Below are 24759 nucleotides of genomic sequence, written 5' to 3'. Positions count from 1 at the left end.
GCAGTACCTTCAGAATATGCTGCACACTGGGGACCCTGGGATGACATCAGGTGGCCATCCCCCATTCTTAGGTACTGATGTGCTTGGGTTCCTGGAAGCGGTCTGCTTCCTTTCTCTCCCCACTTTCTCCAGATACAGGAAGAAAAAAGGGGATGCAAGCAGTTATCTTATCCATTCCCCCGCCCTCCATTCCTTGACCCTCCCCACCCTAATCAATGGTTAACATGGGCATGCATCCCTCTTAATTATGTAAACATCATACAAAATAAAACGAGTTATTATTTAAAAACACAGAACTCTATACTTCTTTAAGATTTGTTATGGCTTTCAAAAAGTCAAATAAAATTAAATATTCACTCCACTTAATCTTCATCTTTTTCCCTTTAGTTAAGATTGGGCATTTTCTGTTTCCTATGGACAATAACAACAAAAATCTTTACGTAAGCTGCTCCTGGAATTTCTTGGGCCTTGTTGTGGCAAAGCAGATAAGGCCTGTAATGTCAGTATTCCACATGGTCCCTGACTTCTGTCTGGCTGCACCACTTCATTTTTAAAAAGATTTATTTATTCATTTCTTTGGAAAGTCAGGCCAGTTCATTTTAAAAAAAGATTTATTTATTTATTTGGAAAGTCAAATATACAGAGAGGAGGAGAGACAAAGAGGAAGATCTTTCATGTGTTGATTCACTCCCTGAGCAGCCCCAATGGCTGGAGCTGAGGCAATCTGAAGCCAGGAGAGTCTTCTGGGTCTCCGAAGCAGATGCAGGATCCCAAGGCTTTGGGCCATCCTTGACTGCTTTCCCAGGCCACAAGCAGGGAGCTGGATGGGAAAGCAGCAGAAGATGGCCCGAAGGTTTGGCCCGTGGCTCCTGCCAGCTAGGGATCAGCCGAGCTCCTGCCATTTCAAACATTGGCATTAGATCTGTCTCTCCCTCTCTCCTTCTGTAACTTACAAACAAACAAACAAACAAACAAATCTTTAAAGAAGTTTGTCAACTAGAAAAAGATACAGCTTTCTAAACTAAGTTTAGGCGGTATGTCAGGAAATGTTTTTGGTGATCAAGTTTCTCTAGCGTTTTCTAGAATTTCTCACCCTGCAGCTTGAGAACTTCCGCGTCGCAGAAGGCGCCACTCGTGGCTCCGGTCCTCCGCTTCCCGACGTGGGCCGGGCCAGATGATCTCGCAGCCTCGCTTCCTGTTCTGTGCCCACTCCCAAACCGCAAACGCCGTCTTCCCGCCTGATTTTTAAGTTTCATTTCCAGACGTTCTATCTGGTTCCTCCCCTTCGCGATTCTTGTCCGGGTTCGTCATTCGGGGAACAGAGGAGAGCCAGACATGGACTCGGGGCGCGGAAAAAAGACGCGAGCATCTTCGAAAGCCGGGAACGCCGCGCCGAACGCCTCGGCACAAGGTGTGCCGGACGCCCCGACACAGCCTGCGGCTGACACAGCCCCCGTGGCTGCCGCTGCCCTCAGGGCGGCCCGTTCCAAGGCGGGGGACCGTGGTGCGGCCAGGGAGTCGGGACGCCAAAGGAGGAGCGCCCAGAGCCTTCGGGAGAAGACCGAGGTCCGCGCTCCAAGAACCTGTGCCAAGCGGGCGTCTCTGTGCGCCGGAGCCCCCGCGCCCCAGGCCAGTGCAGCCACCGTTTTGACAGAGCGACAGTCGGTTCCTCTGGAGGCGCAGGAGCCTCCCGAGGAGCCCGTGGCCTGCCTTCCCAAGGCAGGATCTCGTTCCCGAAAGGGCGCACGCTCATCTTGCACTGAGCAGAGACCTCCGCTCGGACCCAGCAAGGAACTCTGCCCCGCCGGAGCGGTTCAGGTCCCGAATGTCAGCCAAAGTGAGGTGGTGGCACGGGGCAGCTGGAATTCCAAGGAGGTGCTGGATAAGCTAAGGCTGAAACGCGACGAGATCTCAGTGGCGGCGGAAATCGTGAACAAGGTCGTGGACCAGCTGCTGCAGCGACTGAACAGGGTGGAATCAGAGTTTAAACGCGCCACACTGCTGAACACCGGGAGCTACTATGAACGCGTAAAGGTGAGCTGCGCAGTGCCAGGCTTTCTCTTCCTGCCACGCACTTGGGGTCCCCGACTAACACACCTGTCTTTCCCCCACTACCCCGCTTGCCCCTCTGCCCCAACCCGTGAAGTAACTTAAACTTTTGTTCTTAAGTAGTCTCTGATAGTTTTGGTTCTTTTATTTATCTGTACATCAAACGACCATGCAACTGATCGGTGTTGATGGCCAGCTACTCTGGAGACACTGATGGGGAGGGGGCAATTTGAATGTGCACATTCAGTCATGAAAGTAGGTATGCGGGCCCGGTGTGATAATCTAGTGACTAAAGTGCACGCGTCAGGATCCCATGTGGACGTCAGTTCTAATCCCGGCAGCCCCGCTTCCCATCCAGCTCCCTGCTTGTGGCCTGGGAAAGCAGTCGAGGACGGCCCAAAGCTTTGGGACCCTGCACCTGCGTTGGAGACCCGGAAGAGGCTCCTGGTTCCTGGCTCCTAGCTCTTAGCTCCTAGCTTCGGATTGGCTCAGCTTTGGTCGTTTCAGCCACTGGGGAGTGAATCATTGGACGGATCTTCCTCTGTGTCTCTCCACCTTTCTGTATATCTGACTTTCCAATAAAAATAAATCTTTAAATAAAAAAAAATTATGCTGTGTGAAGTGGTGGTTTAGGAGCAGGCTCCCCTCACCAGCTCTGTTTTCTGATCAGTGATAGTTTTGGTTATGTCTGGCTTAGTCTTTGGTTTTTTGAGTGCTAGGGTATAACCTCACTTAACTGTGTAAGAAGGTGATTGTAACATGAACATAAACAGAGTGATTGCTCGTAACTGTTAGCACTTCATAACTTCTTTCAGAGTTGCATACTGGCTTTATTCAGCCAACATTGCTCTCCCATAAGGTGGACGATTGTAAAACTTTAGATTTAGGATTTTAGGATGTTCATAATCCTAAAATCTGGCCAACTATTATGTATTTCTGTATCTCTACGCCTTCAAGACAGTGAGTGGCTCCCCTGTCAGAGTGGCTGTATGTCCTGGTCCTATTGAGTTGCCGTAACGCAATACCATAGACTGGTGCTTTAAACGACAGGAAGTTGTCTTCTCAGAGTTGTGGATGTTGGAAGGCCAAGATCAGGATATCATAAGATTGGGTTGAGGAGGGTGCTCTTCCTGGTTTGTAAACAGTTTGGGAACATATGGCTGGATTTCTTTATTTTATTATTATTATTATTATTTTAAAGATTTATTTATCCATTGGAAAGTCAGATATACAGAGAGGAGGAGAGACAAAGAGGAAGATCTTCCATCCGATGATTCACTCCCCAAGTGAGCACAACGGCTGATGCTATGCCGATCTGAAGCCAGGAACCAGGAACTTCCTCCAGGTCTCCCACACAGGTGCAGGGTCCCAAGGGTTTGGGCCATCCTCGACTGCTTTCCTGGGCCACAAGCAGGGAGCTGGATGGGAAGGGGAGCTGCTGGGATTAGCACCGGGCCCATATGGGATCCTGGCGCGTTCAAGGTGAGGACTTTAGCCTCTAGACCACGCCACAGGGCCCAAGAGAAAGATCTTTTGTCTGCTGGTTCACTTACCAAGTAGGTGAGCTGATCTGAAGCCAGGAGTCTCTTCCAGGTCTCCCATGCTGGTGTGGGGTCCCAAGGCTTTGGGCCATCTCCTGCTGCTTTCCCAGGCCACAAGCAGGAACTACATGGAAAGTGGAACAGCCAGGATATGAACCGGTGTCCAACTAGTGTCCATATGGGATCCCAGCATGTTCGAGGCAAGGACTTTAGCCACTAGGCTACTGTGCCGGGCCTGACAAAGAGAGATCTTACCTAGTGGTTCATTGGCTTCCTTCTCAAGTGCCTGTAATGACCGGGGTTGGACCAAGACTGAATCCAGCAGTCAAGGACTCAATCCAGGTGTCCCACTGGGTAGCAGAAATCCAAACATTTGAGCCTTCACTGCAGCTTCCAGGACTTGCACTGACAAGAAATTAGTCAGGAGTCAGAGCTAGAAATTAAAGCTAGACACCTCAGTGTGGGACAGGAGTGTTGTTACATACACCCTCACCATTTTTTTAAGAGTCACTTATTTATTTATTTTGAAAGTCAGATTACAAAGAGAGAGGGAGAAAAGGAGATCTTTCCCTCTTGTGGTTCACTCCCTAAATGGCTGCAATGACCAGCCCTGGGCCAGGCTGAAGCCAGGAGTTTCTTCTGGATCTCCCACATGGGTGACAGGGGCCTAGATTCTTGGCTGTTTTCCACTGCTGTTCCAAGGCCAATAACTAGACTGGTAGTAGAACAACCAGGACACAAACCCAGCACTCAGGAACCAACCGGGCAGTTGCATCCACCAGTAAGTATGTTGGCTGGTACGGCTGATGGATCAAACCTGATCCTCATTAGCTGACACACACAAGAGTCGAGTCTAAAGCCACTCCAGGCAAGGTTTCTTGGGGGACTCACTTACTAGATCATCGGACTCAAAGCCCAGGCCATCACAAGATACATGATGCAATCTTGGAGGGCATGTATCAGGACTGGGTCTCCTCAAGTTGCTGAGGCCTGTGCAATGGACAACATACCCAGATGCACATGGGGGACATGACAGCCAGCTCATCTAGGCCAGCAGAGGATGTGGAGTGGCTTGTCAGAGGATGGAAAACAGAACAGGTAGGATAGCTCTGCTTGCCAAGCTTTATAGCAAGTGTCTGGGTCTGTCAGTGCAACAAGGTAGACTTGGTGAGCCAGGCCTTGGAAAGATTTCCTAAACCCTGGTGTAATGAAACTGACAATGTTTAAGCATTTATAAATATTTGTTGAATGAATAAATTAATTAAGAATAACATGACAGGATTTGCCGCTTTGGTTAAAATATGCTTTACAAGTTCTAAATTCATGTTATTATGAACAAATAACAAATGTGCATAAAGAAAAAATGATGCATGCTAATAGTAAAAAAAAAAAATTGAGTTAAAACCTGAAAACTAAAAATAATTATTGTGTTTCTACCTGCTCCCAACTCTGTTGGTCCTGCTCCTGGAAGAAATAATATTAGGAATCTTGTTTTTCAGTCTGGAGGTTTAAGTAGAAACTTCAATTTTTTTTTAAGATTTATTTTATTTTTATTGGAAAAGCAGATTTACAGAGAGAAGGAGAGAAAGAAAGGTTTTTCCATATGCTAGGTCACTTCCCAAATGGCTGCAATGGCCAGAGCTGGGCCAATCAGAAGCCAGGAGCCAGGAACTTCTTTTTGGTCTCTCATGTGGGTACAGTGTCCCAAGGCTTTGCGCTGTCCTTTACTGCTTCCCCAGGCCACAAACAGAGATTTGGATGGGAAGTGAAGTAGCTGGGACATGACCTGGCAGCCATATGGGATCCTGGAGCATGAAAGACAAGGAGTTAGCCACTGAGGCATCATGCTGGGCCCAGAAATTTCATTTTTCAAACAAATGTAGGGACTGCTGTGGTGACATCAGGTTAATCCTCTGCTTTGCAGTGTCAGCATCCCATATAGACACCTGGTCATGACTGGCTGTTCTACTTCCAATCCAGCTCCTTGCTTATGGTCTGGGAAAGCATCAGAGGATGGCTCAAATCCTTGGGCCTCTGCACCCATGTTCTTGGAGACCCAGAGTAAGGTCCTGGCTCCTGGCTCTGACCGTGGCTGCTTAGGGAGTAAACCAGCAGATGGAAGTTCTTTCTGTCTCTCCTTCTGTCTGTAAATCTGCCTTTCAAATAAAAATAAATAAATCCTTTTTAAAAACTGCACTGGGCCATTCTATGGTATAGCAAGCTAATCATCTGCCTGTAGCATCAACATCTCATCTGAGCACCAATTTGGATCCCAGCTGCTCCACTTCTCCTCCAGCTCCGTGCTTATGGACTTGTGAAGCAGCAGAGCATGGGCCAAGTACTTGGGCATCTCACTCACGTGGGAGACCTGAAGAAGCTCCTTCCTTGCTCCTGCCTAGCTTCTGACCAGCCCAGCTCCAGCTTTGTGGCCAATATAAGAGTAAGCCAGCGGCTTTCCTCTCTGTAACTCTGCCTTTAATTGCAAATAAGTAAATCTTTAAAAAAAAACCCAAAAAACAAAAAACACAATTGCTTAAAAAATATTCACAAGCATTTTGATGTTATTTCTGTTGTTTCTTAGATTTCTGCTCCTGATGAATTTGATGTCATGTTTAAACTGGAAGTCCCCAGAGTTACGCTTGAAGAATATCCCCAAAGTGATGCTCATTACTTCGTGAAGTTTAAAAGAAACCCTCAAGGAAGTCCTCTTGATCAGTTTTTAGGACCAGATCGACGATTATTAGCCTCTAAGATGCTGTCAAAGTTTAGGAAAATCATTACAGAAGAAGTTAAAAACATTACAGGTAAGGTTTTTGAGTTTGGTTGGCTGTTTTCCTCACAAGGGTAGCACTCAGAGGGCTAATATTATTTCGTAACTGCCAATGAACACTTGACCTCTTCCACCAGACGACTGACTGCTGCCACCTTCTGGAATCAACTCTGCTCATGAAGTTTAACGCATCTTCTAGTATACTTCCCAAGTGTTGACTGGAAGTATTTCCATGGTCACCAAATAGCCATTGAACTGCAGCCTGTGCCTGTGCATAAATGTGCCTGGTTAAGGTTGGTGATCTGCTCTTGCCAGCCACAGTCTGCATGTTCACTGCCTCTAAATGGGCCTCGTGCTCTGCTGCTAGGCTGGGCTTTGCTGAGCTAAGTTCACAGGGCTCTCTTCCCTGCTGCCCGCGTGACCTCTTTTGTAGGTTTCCCTCCAAACCGTTAACTTCAGCTCTAAATGAAAATGGGATCAATGGCTCAATTGGGTAATCTTCCCCTGTCCCATCCAGCAGGACAGTCAATGGGGGGTCGTAACCTAGGGGAGAATGGGGAACAAGAGACACAAAGAATGGACAGCAAGATAGGATGTCTGATCAAGCTGTCAGTTTATTGATTTTAATTGAGGGTTTTTATATTCTTCAGTAACTAAGGCTCAGGGAGGAAAGGAGAAACTGGGACACAAGCCATGGTCTCAAGACCGATTGTTCTTGAGCAGTCACCATATCAACAATAGTAACCACCATATTAACAATAGCATAGGTAATCAATAACAAGATGTCGGCAGGTACAGCATAAATCACATACTGAAACAGTTGCTAGAAACAATTGAAGCTAAGCGTGTGATTAGTTTCATAACTTCTTTCCCAAGCATCTAGCCAGCCAGGGGTTTTCCACTGGCCCACAGTTCTATATTCAAAATGGCTTCAGTGTGGCTACAGTACATGGCTCCTGACATGGCTTCAGTGTGGCTAAGTACACGGCTCCTGATATCCCCGCTCCAAGCACCAGGATCCCATATGAGCATCAGTTCATGTCCCAGCTACTCCACTTCCCATCCAGCTCCCTGCTTGTGACCTGGGAAAGCAGTGGAGGACGGCCCAAAGCCTTGGGACCCTGCACCTGCGTGGGAGACTCCGAGGACACTCCTGACTCCTGGCTTTGGATCAGCTTAGCTCCAGCTATTGCGGCCCCTTGGGGAGTGAATCAGTGAATGGTAGCTCTTCCTCTCTGTCTCTCCTCCTCTCTGTATATCTGACTTTCCAATAAAAAACAAACAAATAAATCTTAAAAAAAAAAAAAGACAGGACTTTGATTCTATCAGTGGTGTAGGTATCAACAAATATCAGTTAAGTGACTTAAATTCTTTCCTGTGAGGAACTATTTCCATATTAGAGCTAATGTCCCCCTTATCCTACTGTAATAGTTACTCTTTACTTCCAGAGAAGCCTGGGTTGCTCAAGCCTTGCTTTCCTTTTATGTTTAAACAGATGTAGATGTTGCCGTGGAGAAGAAGAGACGGGGCTGTCCTGCTGTAACCCTGATCATTACACAACCTCGAGAAATATCTGTGGATTTAATCCTGGCCTTGCAACCAAACACTAGCTGGCCTGCTTGTACCCAGAGGGGGCTGCCCATCGACGACTGGCTTGGACCGAAAAATCGGAGAGAGCTAAGAAAAAAGCCATTTTACCTTGTGCCTAAGCATGCAAAGGAAGGAAATAGTTTTCAAGGTATTTTATTTTTTAACTAATAATATTTATTTCTTTGGAAGGCAGCGTCTCTCTCTCACACACACATATATACATACACACATTGAAAGAAATTTTGTGTTCCCTTGGTTCACTCTGTAATGTCCCTGTCTGAAGCTGGGAAGCTGGAACTTTGAGTCTCCCATAGGGATGGAAGGGGTCTAAGTCTTTGAGCATCTTTCACTGCCTTTGCAGGTACATTATCAGGGAGCTGGATTGGAAGAGTGTCTTGGACTCAAATTAGTGCTACAGTCTAGGATGCCAGCTTTCGCCTGGCTACTGTGACCGTTTGGGGAGTGAACCAGCAGATGGAGTATCTCTTCATGTCCCTCTCGCTCTGTCACTCTGCTTTTGAAATAAACAGATAGTTCAAAAACAAAAATAAGAGGCCAGCATAATGACCCAATTGGCTGATCATCTGACGGCAAGCGCCAGCATCCCATATGGGCGCTGTTTCGTGTCTTGAGTTGCTCTACTTCCCCATCGTCTCACTGCTTGTGGCCTGGGAAAGCAGTGGAGCATGGCTCTGGGCCCCTGCACTGTTGTGGGAAACCTGGAAGAAATTCTTGGCTCTTGGCTTTGGATTGGCTTTTGCAGCCATTTGGGGGAGCAGCCAGTGCATAAAAGATCTTTCTGTAAATCTGTCTTTCCAATAAAAATCTTTGAAAAATTGTTAAATCTTTAAAAAAGTAATAAAAACAAAAATAAATTTATGTGACCCTATAAATTATATGTATTTATCGAGTGTCGTGTCTTAATGTACTTATACATTATATAATGTCCAAATCAGGGTACATGTGTATATCTATTTGAACATTTATCATTTCTTATGAGCGAGGAGTCAGGAACTTCTTCTGTCTCCCACGTGGGTGCAGAGGCCTAAACACTTTGGCCATCTTCTGCTGTTTTCCCAGGTGTATTAGCAGATAGCTGGGTCACAAGTAGAACATCTGGGATTCAAACCAGCACTGATATGGGATGCCAGTGCCACAGATGGAAGCCTAGCTTGCTATGCCACAGTACTAGTCCCCATGAATAGATCTTAAAAAAATTACAGATATAGTGCATTATCATTATACATATTCACCCTTCTGTGCAATAGGATAGCAGAGCTTGTTGCTACTCATTAACCAACTTTTCCCCATGCCCTATCCCTCGCTACTCTAGTAACCATCATTCTTAACTTCTATCATATCAACATTTTGGATTTCACATTTAAGTGAGAGCATGTGGCACTTATCTTTCTGTGCCTGGGTTATGTCACTTGTCACGATCTCTGGTTTTATCTATGTTGGTACAGATGACAATATTTTTTGAATGGCTGAAGAGTATTCTATCGTGTAAATATGTCTATCTATATACTACAGCCTTTGTATTCACTTATCAGTGGATGGATACTTAGGTTGCTTCCATTTTTTTGGCTGTTGTGTACAGTGTATAATAAACATGGTATTTTAGAAGTCTCTTAAATGAGCTGACTTAATTCCTGTGTGTGTATATATATACACAGCAGTGGGATAACTGAATTCTGTATTAGTTTTCTTATTTATTGGAAAGTCAGAGAGATCTTCCATCTACTGGTTTATTTCCCAAGTGGCTACAACAGCCATTGCTGAGACAAGCCAAAACCAGGAGCCAGGAGCTTCATCCAGGTCTCCCCCTTTGGTGATAGGTAACTAAATACCTGGGCCATCTTTTGCTACATTTTCCAGGCCATTATGAAGGATCTGGATTGGAAGTAAAGCAACTGAGACAGGAACCAACATCCATATGGAATGCTGATGTCACAGGCCGCCGTAGCTGTATTTGCTATACCACAACACTGACCCCATATTTGTGGGTGTTTTTTTTTTTTTTGGAACCTCCCATACTGTCCTACAATGACTGTACTAATTCTATTTCTACAACAGTGTGGCTTCTTGGCCTTTTGGCTAAGATCAAATGTACAACAGTGTGCAGAGAGGGGCCTGGTGCAATATCCTAGTGGCTAAAGTCCTTGCCTTGCATGCACTGGGATCCCAAATGGGCACTGGTTCAGATCCTGGCTGCTCCACTTCCCTTCCAGCTCCCTGCCTGTGGCCTGGGAAAGCAGTCGAGAATGGCCCGTAAGAAGCTCCTGGCTCCTGGCTTCACACTGGTTCCACTCCAGCCGTTGCAGCCACTTGAGAGTGAGCCAGCGGATGAAAGATCTTCTCTCTGTCTCTCCTCTCTGTAAAAAAAATCCCACACTCCTATAAAAACAAATTAATCTTTGGAAAGAAGGAACAACAGTGTGCGGAGGTGCCTTTTCTCCACATCCTCACCAGCACTTCTCTTTTGATAATGGCCAGTGAGCCTGCAGTGAGGTGATATTTTATTGTGGTTTTTATTTGCATTTTCCTGAGAATAGTGGTGTTGAACATTTAATCATGCACTTATCATGTGTACGGCTTCCTTTAACATATGTGCAGATTTACCACCTGTTTTCTGTTTGAATTATTTGTGGAGATTTTCTATTTTGTTTTTATTTTCACTATGGAATTGTTTCAGTTACTAATATGTTCCTGATATTAATGCCTTGTCAGATACGTAGCTTGGGAGCATTTATTTTTTTGCCATTCTGTAGGTCGTCTCCTCATTTTATTGACTATTTACTGTGCTGTACAAAGTCTTTCGTTGTTTTATGACATCCTGTGTCTATTTTTACTTTCATTGCCAATTTTTTTGGAAGTCTAAATGAAAAAATTCTGTCTCATTTCAATATCTTAATGCACTTTTGCCTTTTCTGGTGTTTGTATGGCTTCAGGTCTTATGTTTAGGTGATTGATTCGTTTTAAGGAGATTATTTGGTTATATGGTGAGAGACAGCAGATCTGTTAGGATCTCGTGCATGTGAATATCCAAGTTTCTCAGGAGTTTGCTCTGTCCTCTCTGAGCATTAACCTGCTATCACAGCACCCCCAGGAATGGTGCACCCCCCTCGGGGAAAAAAAAACACAAACACTTGAACCTGTGCCCATATGGGGTGTAGGCACTACAGGCAGGGTCTTCACTCACCTGCTCCACAGTACTGACCCTTCTCATTATTCGTTTTTTTCCCCCCTGTATCTGGGGTAAGGGGAGAGATAGGGGGAGAAGCCCCACCCACCCTTCCCAGGCTCCCCATCGTGGGTCATGCTCTGAGGGCACTGCTCAAGTGGTTTTCATAGTTCAACAGTTCTGAATTGCTGCCAATGTCGCCATTCCAAGCACAATAAAATCTCTCCAGAATGCACTGGTTCACATAATTCACCTTAGAGTCTCCATTCCCTTAGATTTTCACTGCCAATACATGGCTGGGGTTGATGATAGAACTGTTTTGTCCTCTGTCCTCTGTTATGGTACTGGGTGTCCTCTGCAGGTTCCGGAGGACTGCCATATCCTCCATGTGCATCTGGATATGCTGGCCACTGCTCCATCAAAGCACTTAGGAGCCTCGTCTTTGACAAACGCACTCCATGGTCAGACCATGGAACCTTCATGGTTGGAGTTCTGAGTTCAGCAGTTCAGTTGGAGCGGTCCCCAAAGAAACTTTGTCTGAGGTGATCCCAGACCGAATTCTTATGTGTGCATGCAAGTACAGGGTTTGGCACAGTCCATTGCCCCTATCAGCTTATGCACATGCTGGTGGTTGTAATTGCTGGGTCAGTTCTGTTTCCAGCCCTGTCTTCCACACAAACCAATGGGTGTTGCAGTCAAGCCTTATTCTGCCCACCTCACATTCAGCCCTCATGCAAACCAGTGGGAGCTACAGCCTAGTTGGGGTGACTCCCAATAACCCCCACCAGGCCCATCCCCTGCCCTGGTTCCCATGCTTGCCAGTGTGTACAGCAGACTAGTCCAGTCTGTCCCACATCCCATTCAGCTCCCGTACATGTCAGTGGGCACTGAAGCCTAGTTCAACCCAAACAGGCCTACTATCCAGCCCACACACATGCTGATGGGTGCCATTCTGTCCAGCCAGGTCTGCCTCAGTCCTGGTTTTCATGTCCTCTAGTGGGAGTGGTACCTTCTCATAATTGTTATGAACATTTTCCTACATGTTATGTATTTTTTCTACAGAAGGTTTTATGTATCAATTGACCTGTTTTAAAGATTTGTTTTACAGGCAGAATAATAAGGGGGGTGTGGGAAGAGAAAGACAGAGTGTCTTTGGTTCTCTGGTTTACCCTCCAAATTGTTCCAACAGCTGGGGTCGTTCTAGGCCAACGCCAGGCTCTCCATCTGGCTGCTTGAGCCATCCTCTGTTACTTTACCAGACACGTTAGCAGAAAGCTGGATCGGAAGTCAAGTGACCAGCACTGAAACCTCCATTACAGTGTGGGATGCTGGCCTTACCTGTTACACCATAATGCTGTTCCTTTAAACTCTTTTATTTTGAGAAATTCCAAATCAATAGTAAAATAGAGTGAATTATTTATCAACTCTCGTATATTCACCCCTAGATTCAGCAATTAACTTATGGCTCAAAATGAATTGATCTGCATTTCTGCTCACATTTTTTTTTTTTTAAGATTTATTTATTTTTACTGCAAACTCAGATATATATAGGGATGAGGATAGACAGAGAGGAAGATCTTCCTTCCATTGATACACACCTTGGATGACCACAATGGTTGGAGTTGAGCCGATCTGAAGCCAGGAGCCTCTTCCGGTTCTCCCACGCAGGTGCAGGGTCCCCAGGCTTTGGGCCGTCCTCGACTGCTTTTCCAGGCCACAAGCAGGGAGCTGGTTGGGAAGCAGGGCTGCTGGGATTAGAATTGGTGCCCATATGGGATCCCAGCACATTCAAGGCAAGGACTTTAGCTGCTAGGCCACTGCACTGGGCCCACTGTTCACTTCTTTATTGTTATTATGCCAATATATCTTTATTTTTTTAATTTTCCTTTCTTTTTCTTTTCTTTTCCTTTTTAAATTTTTGATTGTCAATGTATCTTTAAAGAATAAGACTTTAAAATGTAGTTATTGGAGGCAACACCATGGCATTGTAGCTTAAGCTTTAGCCTGTGGTTCTGGCATCCCATATGGGCACCAGTTCATTTTCTGCTCACTCCATTTCCAATCCAGTCACCTGATAATGGCTTGGCAACTCAGCAGAGATTGGCTCAAGTCCTTGGATTTCTGCACCCACCTGGGAGTTCCAGAGTTAGCTCCTGGCTCCCAGCTTCTATATAACCCAAGTCTGCCTTTTGTAGCCATTGGGGGATTGAACCAGTGGACGGAACATCTACGGGTTTTTTTTCTGTCTTTTCTCTCTCTATATAACTCTGCCCTTCAAATAAATGGTAAGTCTTTTGTATATATAAAATGATTGCACTAGAAAATCCATCATTTTTCTATAATAACAGACATGTAGTCAGATTGTAAACTTACATTTGTTTGCTAAGTGCCAGATCTTGTAAAAAAAAAAAAAAAACTTATTAATGTATCTAAGGACCTGCTTTAGTGGCAATCTAGTTAGTCCCAGCAGGAAGTAATCCTGTAGCGCCATCAGCCACGCACTTTGTCTGGATCAGAATCTGAATAGATACTTTGTGAATAAATGACATGTCTGTTAGCAGCATCCTTTGGCTTGTTGTTTCTTCTCTCATTTTCCCTTTCATTGAAGAAGCAGATAACTTATTCGATAGTTTCCCACAGAGTTCTGCAGCTTATATTCCAGCGGTGTCAGCTTTTCTTCTGTGTTTCATTGGGAAGTAAATCCAGAAAATAGTTGGGACTGTTGAGGCCATTGTAAACAGCATCTTTCCCCCACCCCAATTTTTTGGTTGCCATATATTGACATGCGTTAGATTTTTTTTTATGTCCACAAACTTGGTACCTCTTTAAATTCATTTTGTGCACTTATTTGTAGATTTTTCCGTGTTTCCTATTTAAGTAATAATATGACCTATCCATAATGAAGACTTTGTCTCTCTCCGCCCACTGCTGTAATCCTCTGTCCCTTTACTGATCCTGCTTGTAGGACACCTGGTACATGTTGAGAAGATGCAGAAATAGCAGATACCTGCCTTCTTCCTGATTTCAAGAGCAGAACCTACAACTTTTAACCTTATATTAGGCTGTTGCTATGGTTTTCTAAAGTAAATCCTTGATCAAATCCAGTTTCCACCTAGACTCACTCAGAAATGTCTTTTCCCAAAAGGATGAACTGATATAAGTTTTAAAAGATTTATTTATTTATTTATTTATTTTTATTGCAAAGTCAGATATAAAGAAACAGGAGGAGAGACAGAGAGGAAGATCTTCCGTCCTTTGATTCACTCCCAAGAGGACGCAATGGCTAGAGCTGAGCTGATCAAAAGCCAGGAGCTAGGAGCCTCTTCCGCGTCTCCCACACAGGTGCAGGGTCCCAAGGCTTTGGGCCATCCTCAACTGTTTTCCCAGGCCACAAGTAGGGAGCTGGATGGGAAGCGGTGTTCCTGGGGTTAGAACTGACACCCATATGGGATCCTGGCACATTCAAGAAGAGGACTTCAGTACAAAGCTATTGCGCTGGGCCCAATATTTGATTTGGTACAATTCATGTGTCTGTTAGGATGGCTGTAAATGCTACTCTTCCCTATTCTGTTTATGTTTAGATTATATTTCTTCTCTATTTATAAACCTGGTGTAAAATGACATAGGTACAAGGATGATCAGAACCTAAAAGAAGTACTCATGGTCAAAACTTGGCAAGCTATCATTTTAATCTTTTTTTAAAAAAATATTTATTTTTATTGGAAAGTCAGATTTACAGAGAGAAGGAGATACAGACAGATCTTCCATCTGCTGGTTCACTCCCCAAGTAGCCACAACAGTTGGAGCTGAGCCGATCCAAAGCCAGGAGCCAGGAGCTTCCTCCGAGTCTCCCACGTGGGTGCAGGGTGCCAAGGCTCTGGGCTGTCCTCTACTGCTTTCTCAGGCCACAAGCAGGGAGCTGGATGGGAAGTGGGACAGTTGGGCTACCAATCGGCACCCGTATGGGATCCTGGTGCATGCAAGGTGAGGGTTTAACCACTAGACTATCTCACTGAACTCTATCATTCTAATCTTAAACTCACAAGAACAGACAGAAAGATTGTTCAACTTATTTTATACTAATACCTTAACTGGCAAGGACTGTAACCCAAACATAGATTGATTTTTTTGTAATTTATTGCTGAAACAAAGTATTTACAAAGTTTTTAATAATTTATAAGAGGCAGTACATCTCATCTAATTATATTAAGCTCTGATTTCCTCCTTTGCTCTTCCATTTCCCTCATTTGTGCCCAATTTTCTTCAAAGCACTTAAAATATTTTTTAATTGCCCTGATGTGAAATCATTCCCTATAATCTACCTTCTTGTATAATTGTTTTTGGAATGATGGTTCAGTGAAGGAAATCTCTTAAATAGTGAGTTCTTTAGATGTAGATGCTTTTTGATAAATGACTCTTCTATTTTTCTCTTTGAAATTCAGAAGAAACATGGCGGTTATCCTTCTCTAACATTGAAAAGGACATTTTAAGTGACCACGGACAAAACAAACTTTGCTGTCATAACGAACAGAAATGCTGCAGGTAACATCTTCATTTTGCTCAATGGCAGATTACCCCTGGTATATGTAAGTCCTACTGACTGCGTAGTTCAAACCTGCAGCTGTTCATGGCCAGGCAGGGCCTGTGGGACAGAGCAGGGCTGGACTGACCTGGATGGGAGTGTGAGGCTGAAGCCAGAGAAGCCAGCTCCAAGGGACCAAGGAAAAGGTGCTGCTGGAAGGCGAAGCCAGAGAGCAGTAGTCCTGAGCCCCTGGGTTAGACAACTGTGTAAGTAGAACAGAGTAAAAGAGTATGAATGCTAACTAGGACTACTGCAAATGTCTTAGTATTCTGTTTGCTGAAAGGATCAATCTTTAAAAAATATACTATGTTCATTTGAGAACTATTGGAGAGGTCCCATCTGCTGGTCCGTTCACCATATGTGTGAAAGAGAAGAGAGGCAGAGTAATAAACTATCCTCTGATTCATTCCCCAAATGTGTGTGCTGGCCAGGAAGCCAGGCGCTCCCGGGATGTGGGAGTCAGCTGTGCCAAGCGCCTCTCCCAGAGATCCTTCTTAAGGGATGTGTTGCTTTCTTCAGCATGGTTTGTTTCTCTTGAAAGTTAGGGACTAAAGGCCAGACTTGAAACAGCACTAACAGGGCAATAATCTTTCTTGCTAGCATGCATGCCTTAAAAAAAAAAAAAAGAAAAGAAAAGAAAAGAAAGAAAACAAACTAAAACTAAAAACCCCTGAGATTTAAAAGGAATTTTTCACTGGGATGTCCGAAGTTAAGCAGTGTTAAAAGTGGTATAATGAGTTAAGCCTCTGATACCACTATCCAGTATGGGAGTCAATTCATGTCCTGGCAGCTCTCCCTCAGATCCAGCTTTCTGTTAAGCTGCATGGGAAAGCAAAGTTAGCCCAAGTACCCCAATGGAGTTCAGGCTCGTGGCTTTGGCCAGGCCTGACCCTAACCATTGTAACCATTTTAAGGAGAGAACCAACAGATTAAAAAATCTCTATCTTGGGCCCGGCGCGGTGGCGCAAGTGGTTAAAGGTCCTCGCCTTGCACGCCCGGGATCCCATATGGGCGCCGGTTCTAATCCCGGCAGCCCTGCTTCCCTTCCAGCTCCCTGCCTGTGGCCCGGGAAGGCAGTCGAGGATGGCCCAAAGCTTTGGGACCCTGCACCTGCGTGGGAGACCCGGAAGAGGCTCCTGGCTTCGGATCAGCATAGCATCGACCATTGCGCTCACTTGGGGAGTGAATCATCGGACGGAAGATCTTCCTCTCTGTCTCTCCTCTCTGTATATCCGCCTTTCCAATAACAAAATAATAAAAATAAATCTTAAAAAAAAAAAAAATCTCTATCTTATACTCTTCATTTCAAATAAAGAATTTTAAAGACGTGAAAGTTAAAAACTCAAGAGAAAAATGTTCAATATTCAGGCACAGAAGTTCCTTAAAACTTCAAATGGAATCTGTCAAAGAAGCATAAAAAAACATTTCTGATAAGGCAAAAATAATTCCATAACTATTACACAACTGGGTGAATAGCAGAAATATCTGCTGTCCAATCAAGTAAAATTTCATTTCACAAAAATTAAAACAGTATTTTTGTAGTTAAGCTAGGAATGGGGAATAGAGAAAAAGCAATCTGTTTTTTTTTTTTTTAAGATTTATTTTTTATTATTTTTTCATTGGAAAGGCGGATATACAGAGAGGAGAGACAGAGAGGAAGATCTTCCGTCCGATGATTCACTCCCCAAGTGAGCGCAATGGTCGATGCTATGCTGATCCGAAGCCAGGAGCCTCTTCCGGGTCTCCCACGCAGGTGCAGGGTCCCAAAGCTTTGTGCCGTCCTCGACTGCCTTCCCGGGCCACAGGCAGGGAGCTGGAAGGGAAGCAGGGCTGCCGGGATTAGAACCGGCGCCCATATGGGATCCCGGGCGTGCAAGGCGAGGACCTTTAACCACTTGCGCCACCGCGCCGGGCCCAAGCAATCTGTTTTTAAAGTTTCCAAACTGGAAGTGGTATTTGGTATGGTGGTTGTCCACATCCATGCTACAGTGCTTGGGTTGAGTCCTAGGTTTCTTCCAGTTCCAGTTTCCTGCCAGTGCACACTACAGGAGGTAGCAGCTGATGACTTAAGTACTTGGGTTACTGCAACCTATTCAGGAAACTGGGGTCTCCTGGACTCAGCCTGGCCTGAACCCAATTGTTGCGGGCATTTGGGGAGTGAGCCCGTGGATGCAGGATCAGTCTGTCTCTTGCTGTGTCTCTATAACTTTCAAATTGCTAAAATAAATTTAAAAATTAAAAACAAAACTTCAATAATGATAATTGTTAAAACTATAGGATAATGAAATACATCTTATAGTAACTATTGTGTATTGTTACTGCTTAAAATCCTCTGTAGAATGATGTAGTTTGTAAGTAGGTAAAAATAAATGGTTTTCTTTTTTATTTAACAGGAAAGATTGCTTAAAACTAATGAAATACCTTTTAGAACAACTGAAGAAAAAGTTTGAAAACCAAAAAAAACTGGATAAATTCTGTTCCTACCATGTGAAAACTGCCTTTTTCCACACCTGTACCAAGTACCCGGGTGATGACAAGTGGGACTCCAAAAATGTGAGCGTCTGCTTTAACAACTGTGTGGAGTACTTTCTCTGTTGCCTCAGGACGGAGTGCCTGAACCACTATTTTATCCCTACAGTCAACTTATTTTCTCAAGACCAAATTGACAAGAAAAGTAAAGACTTTCTGTTAGAGCAAATTGAATATGAAAGAAACAACGGATATCCAGTTTTTAGTGAATTTTGAAATTATGTTTAGAAAAGCATCCAGAATAGGAGTGACTCAAACTTAAGAGAATTGCAATTTGCCTGAAAATGAGTGCAGATGATTATTGCTGTCGCAGTGTATCGCAAGAAATTCTAATCCATGGGCAGAGAGAACTAACTATCTCAGGGCAATACGTTAGTTCAGGAACGAGAAGCAGAAGAAATATTTAAAGCCTGAAAATATGCCACGAGACAGAAAATTGGATGAGTTCACTGTTCAAAGGCCTTTTCTCCCAAAGTCTTTAATGCGGGGATGTACTGTCCTACTCATGCATGAAATACAAGTTATTCAAGGAAAAATTCTTGTCACTTGGCATTGAGCAAAACAAATCACAGAACAATACCACGTTGAAGTGAAGAAAAGGATAAAATGTAAGATCACCTTCGTTAAATTAAGTTCCTATTAGACACCTGCTGTCACCTAGCCCAGGTGAGGGAGGTTTATAAGAGACACTATGAGACACTCTCATTGCTTCCAACACATGTGCTTTGTTCAGACTATAAAAGTATTTGGAAACAATGTCTTGACCTGTAGCAGACAAAAAAAAAAAAAAAAAATGGAAAAAGCAAACAAAAATATCTGTCTCCGGAATTAAATATCTTAAAAAAATATAAGGAACTTAATATATACAACTAATATAAAATATAAGTTATTTTGTTTTCAGTCACATTTCTAACGTTCTGTGTGTACTTTCTGAAAAGGCGGTGCACACACGGAATCCCACCCAGAGAAATGCCGCAGGGGAAATGGGCTCTCCTGCTTCTCAGCCCGTGCTCAGCCTGCTGCAGCCCGCAGCTGCTCTCTAACTCCTCCCTAGGCATAAATTTTGTGGGGTTTTTTTTTCATTGGATGGTTCGCCTTTTTCTCACTGTATTGTCCTTTTTACATTTAGCACACTACTCTTTGCCTGTAATCTATGTAAAAAGCAATTTTTCCTTTACTGATGTCTTTTAGTAAAGTTTAAAATTTTTAATGTACTTTAGTATTTGAGTCTTTTTTAAAACGTTTGTACTTTATACTTCTGGTTTAACAACTTACTATATTTTTTTAAAGTTTTGTTCATTTGGACCTGGCGCGGTGACCTAGTGGCTTAAGTCCTTGCCTTGAACATACTGGGATCCCATATGGGTGCCAGTTCTAATCCCGGCAGCTCCACTTCCCATCCAGCTCCCTGCTTGTGACCTGGGAAAGCAGTCGAGGACAGCCCAAAGCCTTGGGACCCTGCTCCTACGTGGGAGACCTGGAGGAAGTTCTGACTCCTGGCTTCAGATCGTCGTAGCACTGGCCGTTGCAGTCACTTGGGGAGTGGATCATTGGACGGCAAATCTTCCTCTCTTCTTCTCCTCTTCTCTGTATATCTTACTTTTCAATGAAAAACAATTATTTATTTATTGTAAAGGCAGTTGGGACAGAGAAGGAGTAACAGAAAAAGAGATCTATCTGCTGTTTCACTCCTTAAATGGCCGCCACAGGCAGAGTCCAAAGCCAGGAGCAGGAGCTTCCTCCAAATCCCAGAGTGGGTGCAGGGGTCCAAGCACTTGGGCCATCCTCCGCTGTCTTCCCAGGGTATCAGCAGGGAGCTGGATCAGAAGTGGAACAACCAGGACCCTAATGAGCGCCTACTATGTTTGAAAATGCTAAGAGGGGCTCGTGTTGTGGTAGAGAAGCTTAAGCTGCCTCTGATGATGCCAGCAGCCCATATGAATGCTGGTTCACGCTCTGGCCACTCTGCCTCTGATCCAGCCCCTGACGGAGTCCCAGGCTCATAGCTTCAGCCTGGCCCAGCCCTGGCTATTGTGGCCATTTGAGGAGTAAATTAGCAGATGGAAGATCTGTCTTTCCCTCTTTCTCTATAATTATTATTCAAATAAATAGATAAATCTCTCTAAAAGAAAAGTTTCACTTAAAAAGGAAATGCTGGGGCGGCAGTTTCACATCTAGCTAATGCATCCTGTGGCTCCAACATCCATATGGGCACCAGGTCATGTTCTGACTTCTTTACCTCTGATCTGACTCTCTGCTTGTGGCCTGGTAACCCAGCAGAGGTTGATCCAAATCCCTGGGCACCTGCAACCATGTTGGAGACCTGGAGCGGGCTCCTGACTCTTGACTTGAGATCAGCTTAGTTCTGGCCATTATTGCCATTTAGGGAGTGAACCAGCAGAAGGAAGACTTTCTCTATTTCTACTTCTCTCTGTAAATCTGTCTTATAAAATAAAAATAAGTCTTTTAAAAAATAAAATGCTGGACCTGGTACAGTAGCTTAGTGGCTGAATTCCTCACCTTGCATGCTCCAGGATCCCATATAGACACCTGTATAGACATGGGTGTCCTGGCTACTCCACTGTCCATCCAATTCCCTGCTGTGGCCTGGGAAAGCAGTGGAGGATGGCCCAAAGCCTGGGGACCCTGCACCCATGTGGGAGTCCCAGAAGAAGCTCCTGGCTTCAGATTGACTCAGCTCTGGCTATTGCAACCATTTGTGAGTGAACCAGCAGATAAAAGATCTGTTTTTCCTTCTCTCTGTAAAAAATCCCACTTCCCAATAAAAATAAGTAAATCTTAAAAAAAAAAAATACCTGAAACACTAAGAGAAAATTTAGGCATCAGGAATAGAGTTTTGGAGACAATGAATGATAAACAAATAAAAAACTAGGTTGGGGGCTGGCCCTGAGGTGCCAGCATCCTATATTGGTGCCAGTTCAGATCTGGGTGCTCCATAATCCATCCAGCTCCCCGATAATGCACTTTCAAAAGCAGCAGAAGATGATACAAATACCTGTGAGATCTGGAAGCTCCTGGCTTCTCTTTGTCCAGTCTTGGATATTGCTGTGATTTGGGGAGTGAACCAACAGATGGAAGATCTCTAACTTTACCTTCCAATTAAGTAAAACAATTTTTTAAAAAGAACACTAAGCAAACAAAAAATGCAAGTTACATTTAACATTATAAAACAAATGTGTGCAAGAGAAGTAATCATAGTCTGCTCTGAGAATATTTGCTGTATTTATAGCCGTAGTACTAATATCAATGAGTATTGTTCTTGTCAAAATTATGACTGTGCAGAGGATGCAGCAACAAGCTTAGTGCCCATGTGGTGATGTGGGGGAGAAAGTGGGGACTGTGCTAATTTTCTGTTATTATGTGACAAGTAACCACAAACTTAGTGGCTTAAAACTACACTCATATACAGGGATGGGCGTCTGGTTCAGTGCTTGGGATGCAGGCATCCTATTGCCTGCGGTTAAAGTCTTGACTCCACTACTAATTCCAGCTTCTGGCATGCACCCTAGGAGACAGCTCCCTTAACCATGTGGGCGATCTTGCATGTTGTTTCTGAGTTTTAACTTTGACCAAATGACTACTGTGGGCTTTAGGGAGTGAATCAGCTGATGCAAGATTTTTTTTTTCTTCTCTCTCTCTCTGCCTTTCAAGTAAATGCATATCTAGCCATCATAGGGGTTGGCATTATGGTATACTTATTAGAGCCACCACCTTCAGTGCTGGCATCTCATATGGGCACCAGATGGAGTCCAGGCTACTTCACTTCCTATTTCACTGCCTGCTGATGGACTGGGGGGGGAGAGTCAGAGCTGAGTGACTCACAGAGTTTGAGCTCAAAACAAAACAAACACTAAAATAAGGAAAAATGTTTAAAAATAAAAAAAATAAACAATAACGAAGAGTTTGAACTCCTTATCATCCATGTGGGTGATATGGATGAAGCCCCCGCCTCCCAGCTTCAGCCTGGCCCAAGCGTACCACTGCAGCAGATGGGGAGTGAAACAGCAGATGGAAGAGCTCTAACACTGTCTTTCGAATAAAGCGACGAAGGTGGTTCAAGTGGTTGGGCCCCTGCTCTCATGAGGGAGACCCAGACGGAATTGGTTTTTATGTGTCATGATTCTCATCATGGCTCTGCTTGGGGTTTCAGATTACTAGAATCAAGGTGTCCCGTCAAGGTAATCGTCTAAGGCTTGATGGGAGTGGGATCCATTTCTGTTGGGAGAATTTAGTTGCTTATACTGACCGCTTTAGTTTCTTACTATCAAATATGTTTTTCTCAGCTTCTAGAAGCTGCCATTGATTCGTTACCAGGGGGAGCATCTCAACACAGATAGCCCTTAAAAATGGCTCAGTAGTCAAAACCACAGGGATGTAGTCTACCAAGAGGGCTGCCACTGTCCTATTTAGCATAGTTATGTTCACATAATTACGTACATCCTATTACCTTTATCATATTCTACTAATTGGAAGTGAAATAGCTCCCCCCATACTCAGAGGAAAGGATGTGTGTTACTTTAGCCAACTGTACACTTAGAACGGTTACAAAAAGAAAACACTCTTTTAGAGAAAAATTTTAACCTTTGAGAATTTTTATAGTTCATTAGAGTGATAAGGGTCAAGGGCTACAGGAAGGTGGGTGACACCATTTCAACATTCTCTTTTTTTCTTCCTATATCTGGGGGGAGTGGGAAGATAAGGAGAGAAGCCATACCCAGCCTCCCAAACACCTCTGTACCTTGGGATGGAGGACAGCCACCCGACATTATCCCAGGGTCTCTGAGGTGGGGCATATTTTGAGGGTCCTGCTCAGGAGGTTTTGATAGTTCAATAGTCTGAATTACTGCCCATCTCCAAGCATGATGAAGTCTCTCTAGAATCCACTAGTTGATGCAGTCCACCTTAGAGTCTCCATTTGCCCAAATATTCACTGCCAACACATCTGTCCTCTGTCATACCAGGTGTTCTCAGATTCCAACGTACTACCATATCTTCCATGTGCCCTTGAGTATGCTGTCCACTGCCTCATCAAAGCCAGCTCTGACACATGCACTCCACAGTTAGACCGTGGAAATTGCAATTTTCTCTATGCTTTGGGTTTTGGGTCCAGCAGTTCAGTTGAGGGATCCCCAAAACACCCTCATTTCTAATACCACTTCAATTTCAGGGGATTCCCAAAAACATTAGCAGCTTCCTTCCTTCTTCCCTCCCTTCATCCCACTCTGATTCTCATGAGAGGCAGGTTTACAGAGAGATGTGTTTAGGACTAGCCACAGCTGAACTGATCCTGAGCCAGAAGCCAGGAGCTTCTTCTTGGTTTTCCACATGGGTGCAGGGGCTCCACTGCTTTCCCAGGCCAATAGCAGAGCTGGATCAGAAGTGAAGCAGCCAGGACTTGAAGCAGCACCCATATGGGATTTGGGTGCTACAGGTTAAAGATTAGCCTGGTAAGTCACTGTACCGGCTGCTCTTCTTTAGTTGGAAGTCATAGTGACAGAAAGACACAGAGGCAGAGAGAGAGAAAGAGATCTTTAATCTGCTGGTTTACTCTGGACTGTGCCAGGTTGAGGCCAGGCTCCAGGGATTCCATCTGGGTCTCCCATGTGGGTGGCACTCTCCTCTCTGCAAATCTGATCTGTCTTTCCAATAAAAATAAATTTCAAAAGCCTTAAAAAAAATTTCTTGGGCCCATCACGGTAGCCTAGTGGCTACTTGCATGCATAGGGGGATGCCATATGTGCACTGGTTCATATCCCAACTATTCCTCTTCCCATCCAACTCCCAGCTCATCGCTTGGAAAAGTAGCAGGATGGCCCCAAAGCCTTGGAACCTTACACCCATGTGGGAGCTCCAAAAAAAGACCCCAAAGAAGAACTAGGAGGGACCCAGCGTGAAAGTATAATGGTTAAGGTCCTTGCCTTGAAAGTGCCAGGATCCCATATGGGCGCCTGTTCTAATCCCGGCAGCTCCGCTTCTCACACAGCTCCCTGCTTGTGGCCTGTGAAAGCATTAGAGGACGGCCCAGAGCACTGGGACCCTGCACCCACGTGGGCAACCCAGAAGGAGGTTCCTGTCTCCTGGCTTTGGATCAGTGCAGCACCGGACGTTGCGGCCACTTGGGGAGTGAATCATCGGATGGAAGATCTTCTTTGTCTCTCCTCCTCTCTGTACATCTGCCTTTCCAATAAATAAACAAATCGTTAAAAAAAAAAAAAAAGAAGAACTAGGAGAAAGTTCCTAGTTCTTGGCTTCAGATCCACTTAGCTCTGGCTGTTGTGGCTACTTGGGGAGTGAACCAGTGGACGGAAGACATTTCTCTGTCTCCTCCCTTAAGTTTTTAGCTTCCTTCTATTCCTAGATTGTTGAATTTTTCAAATGCTTTATTCTATAAAGTTGAGGTTTTTGTTTTCATTTATTAATGTGGTTTGTTCTAGTCCATACATTCCAGAAATAAACCCATACAACACTTTGAATGTACTGCTGGATCACATGC

The 24759-nt window shown here is 44.4% G+C and overlaps 1 protein-coding gene across 1 annotated transcript; it reads left to right on the top strand.

Moving 5' to 3' along the window:
• Nucleotides 1-1201: 1201 nt before the first annotated feature.
• Nucleotides 1202-18641, top strand: CGAS (cyclic GMP-AMP synthase). The gene is made up of 5 exons (XM_040983632.1): nt 1202-2034; nt 6172-6394; nt 7856-8098; nt 15577-15676; nt 18110-18641. Exons 1-5 carry the CDS (start codon nt 1336-1338, stop codon nt 18459-18461), a joined length of 1617 nt encoding a protein of 538 aa, XP_040839566.1. The 5' UTR covers nt 1202-1335; the 3' UTR covers nt 18462-18641.
• Nucleotides 18642-24759: the final 6118 nt, after the last annotated feature.

This window comes from Ochotona curzoniae, unplaced genomic scaffold (assembly GCF_017591425.1).
Source record: "Ochotona curzoniae isolate NIBS_2020 unplaced genomic scaffold, NIBS_Ocur_1.0 contig_3819, whole genome shotgun sequence".
Classification (NCBI taxonomy): Eukaryota; Metazoa; Chordata; class Mammalia; order Lagomorpha; family Ochotonidae; genus Ochotona; species Ochotona curzoniae.
Note: the sequence above shows the minus strand (reverse complement) of the source record. Positions and strands in the feature narration are given on the sequence as shown.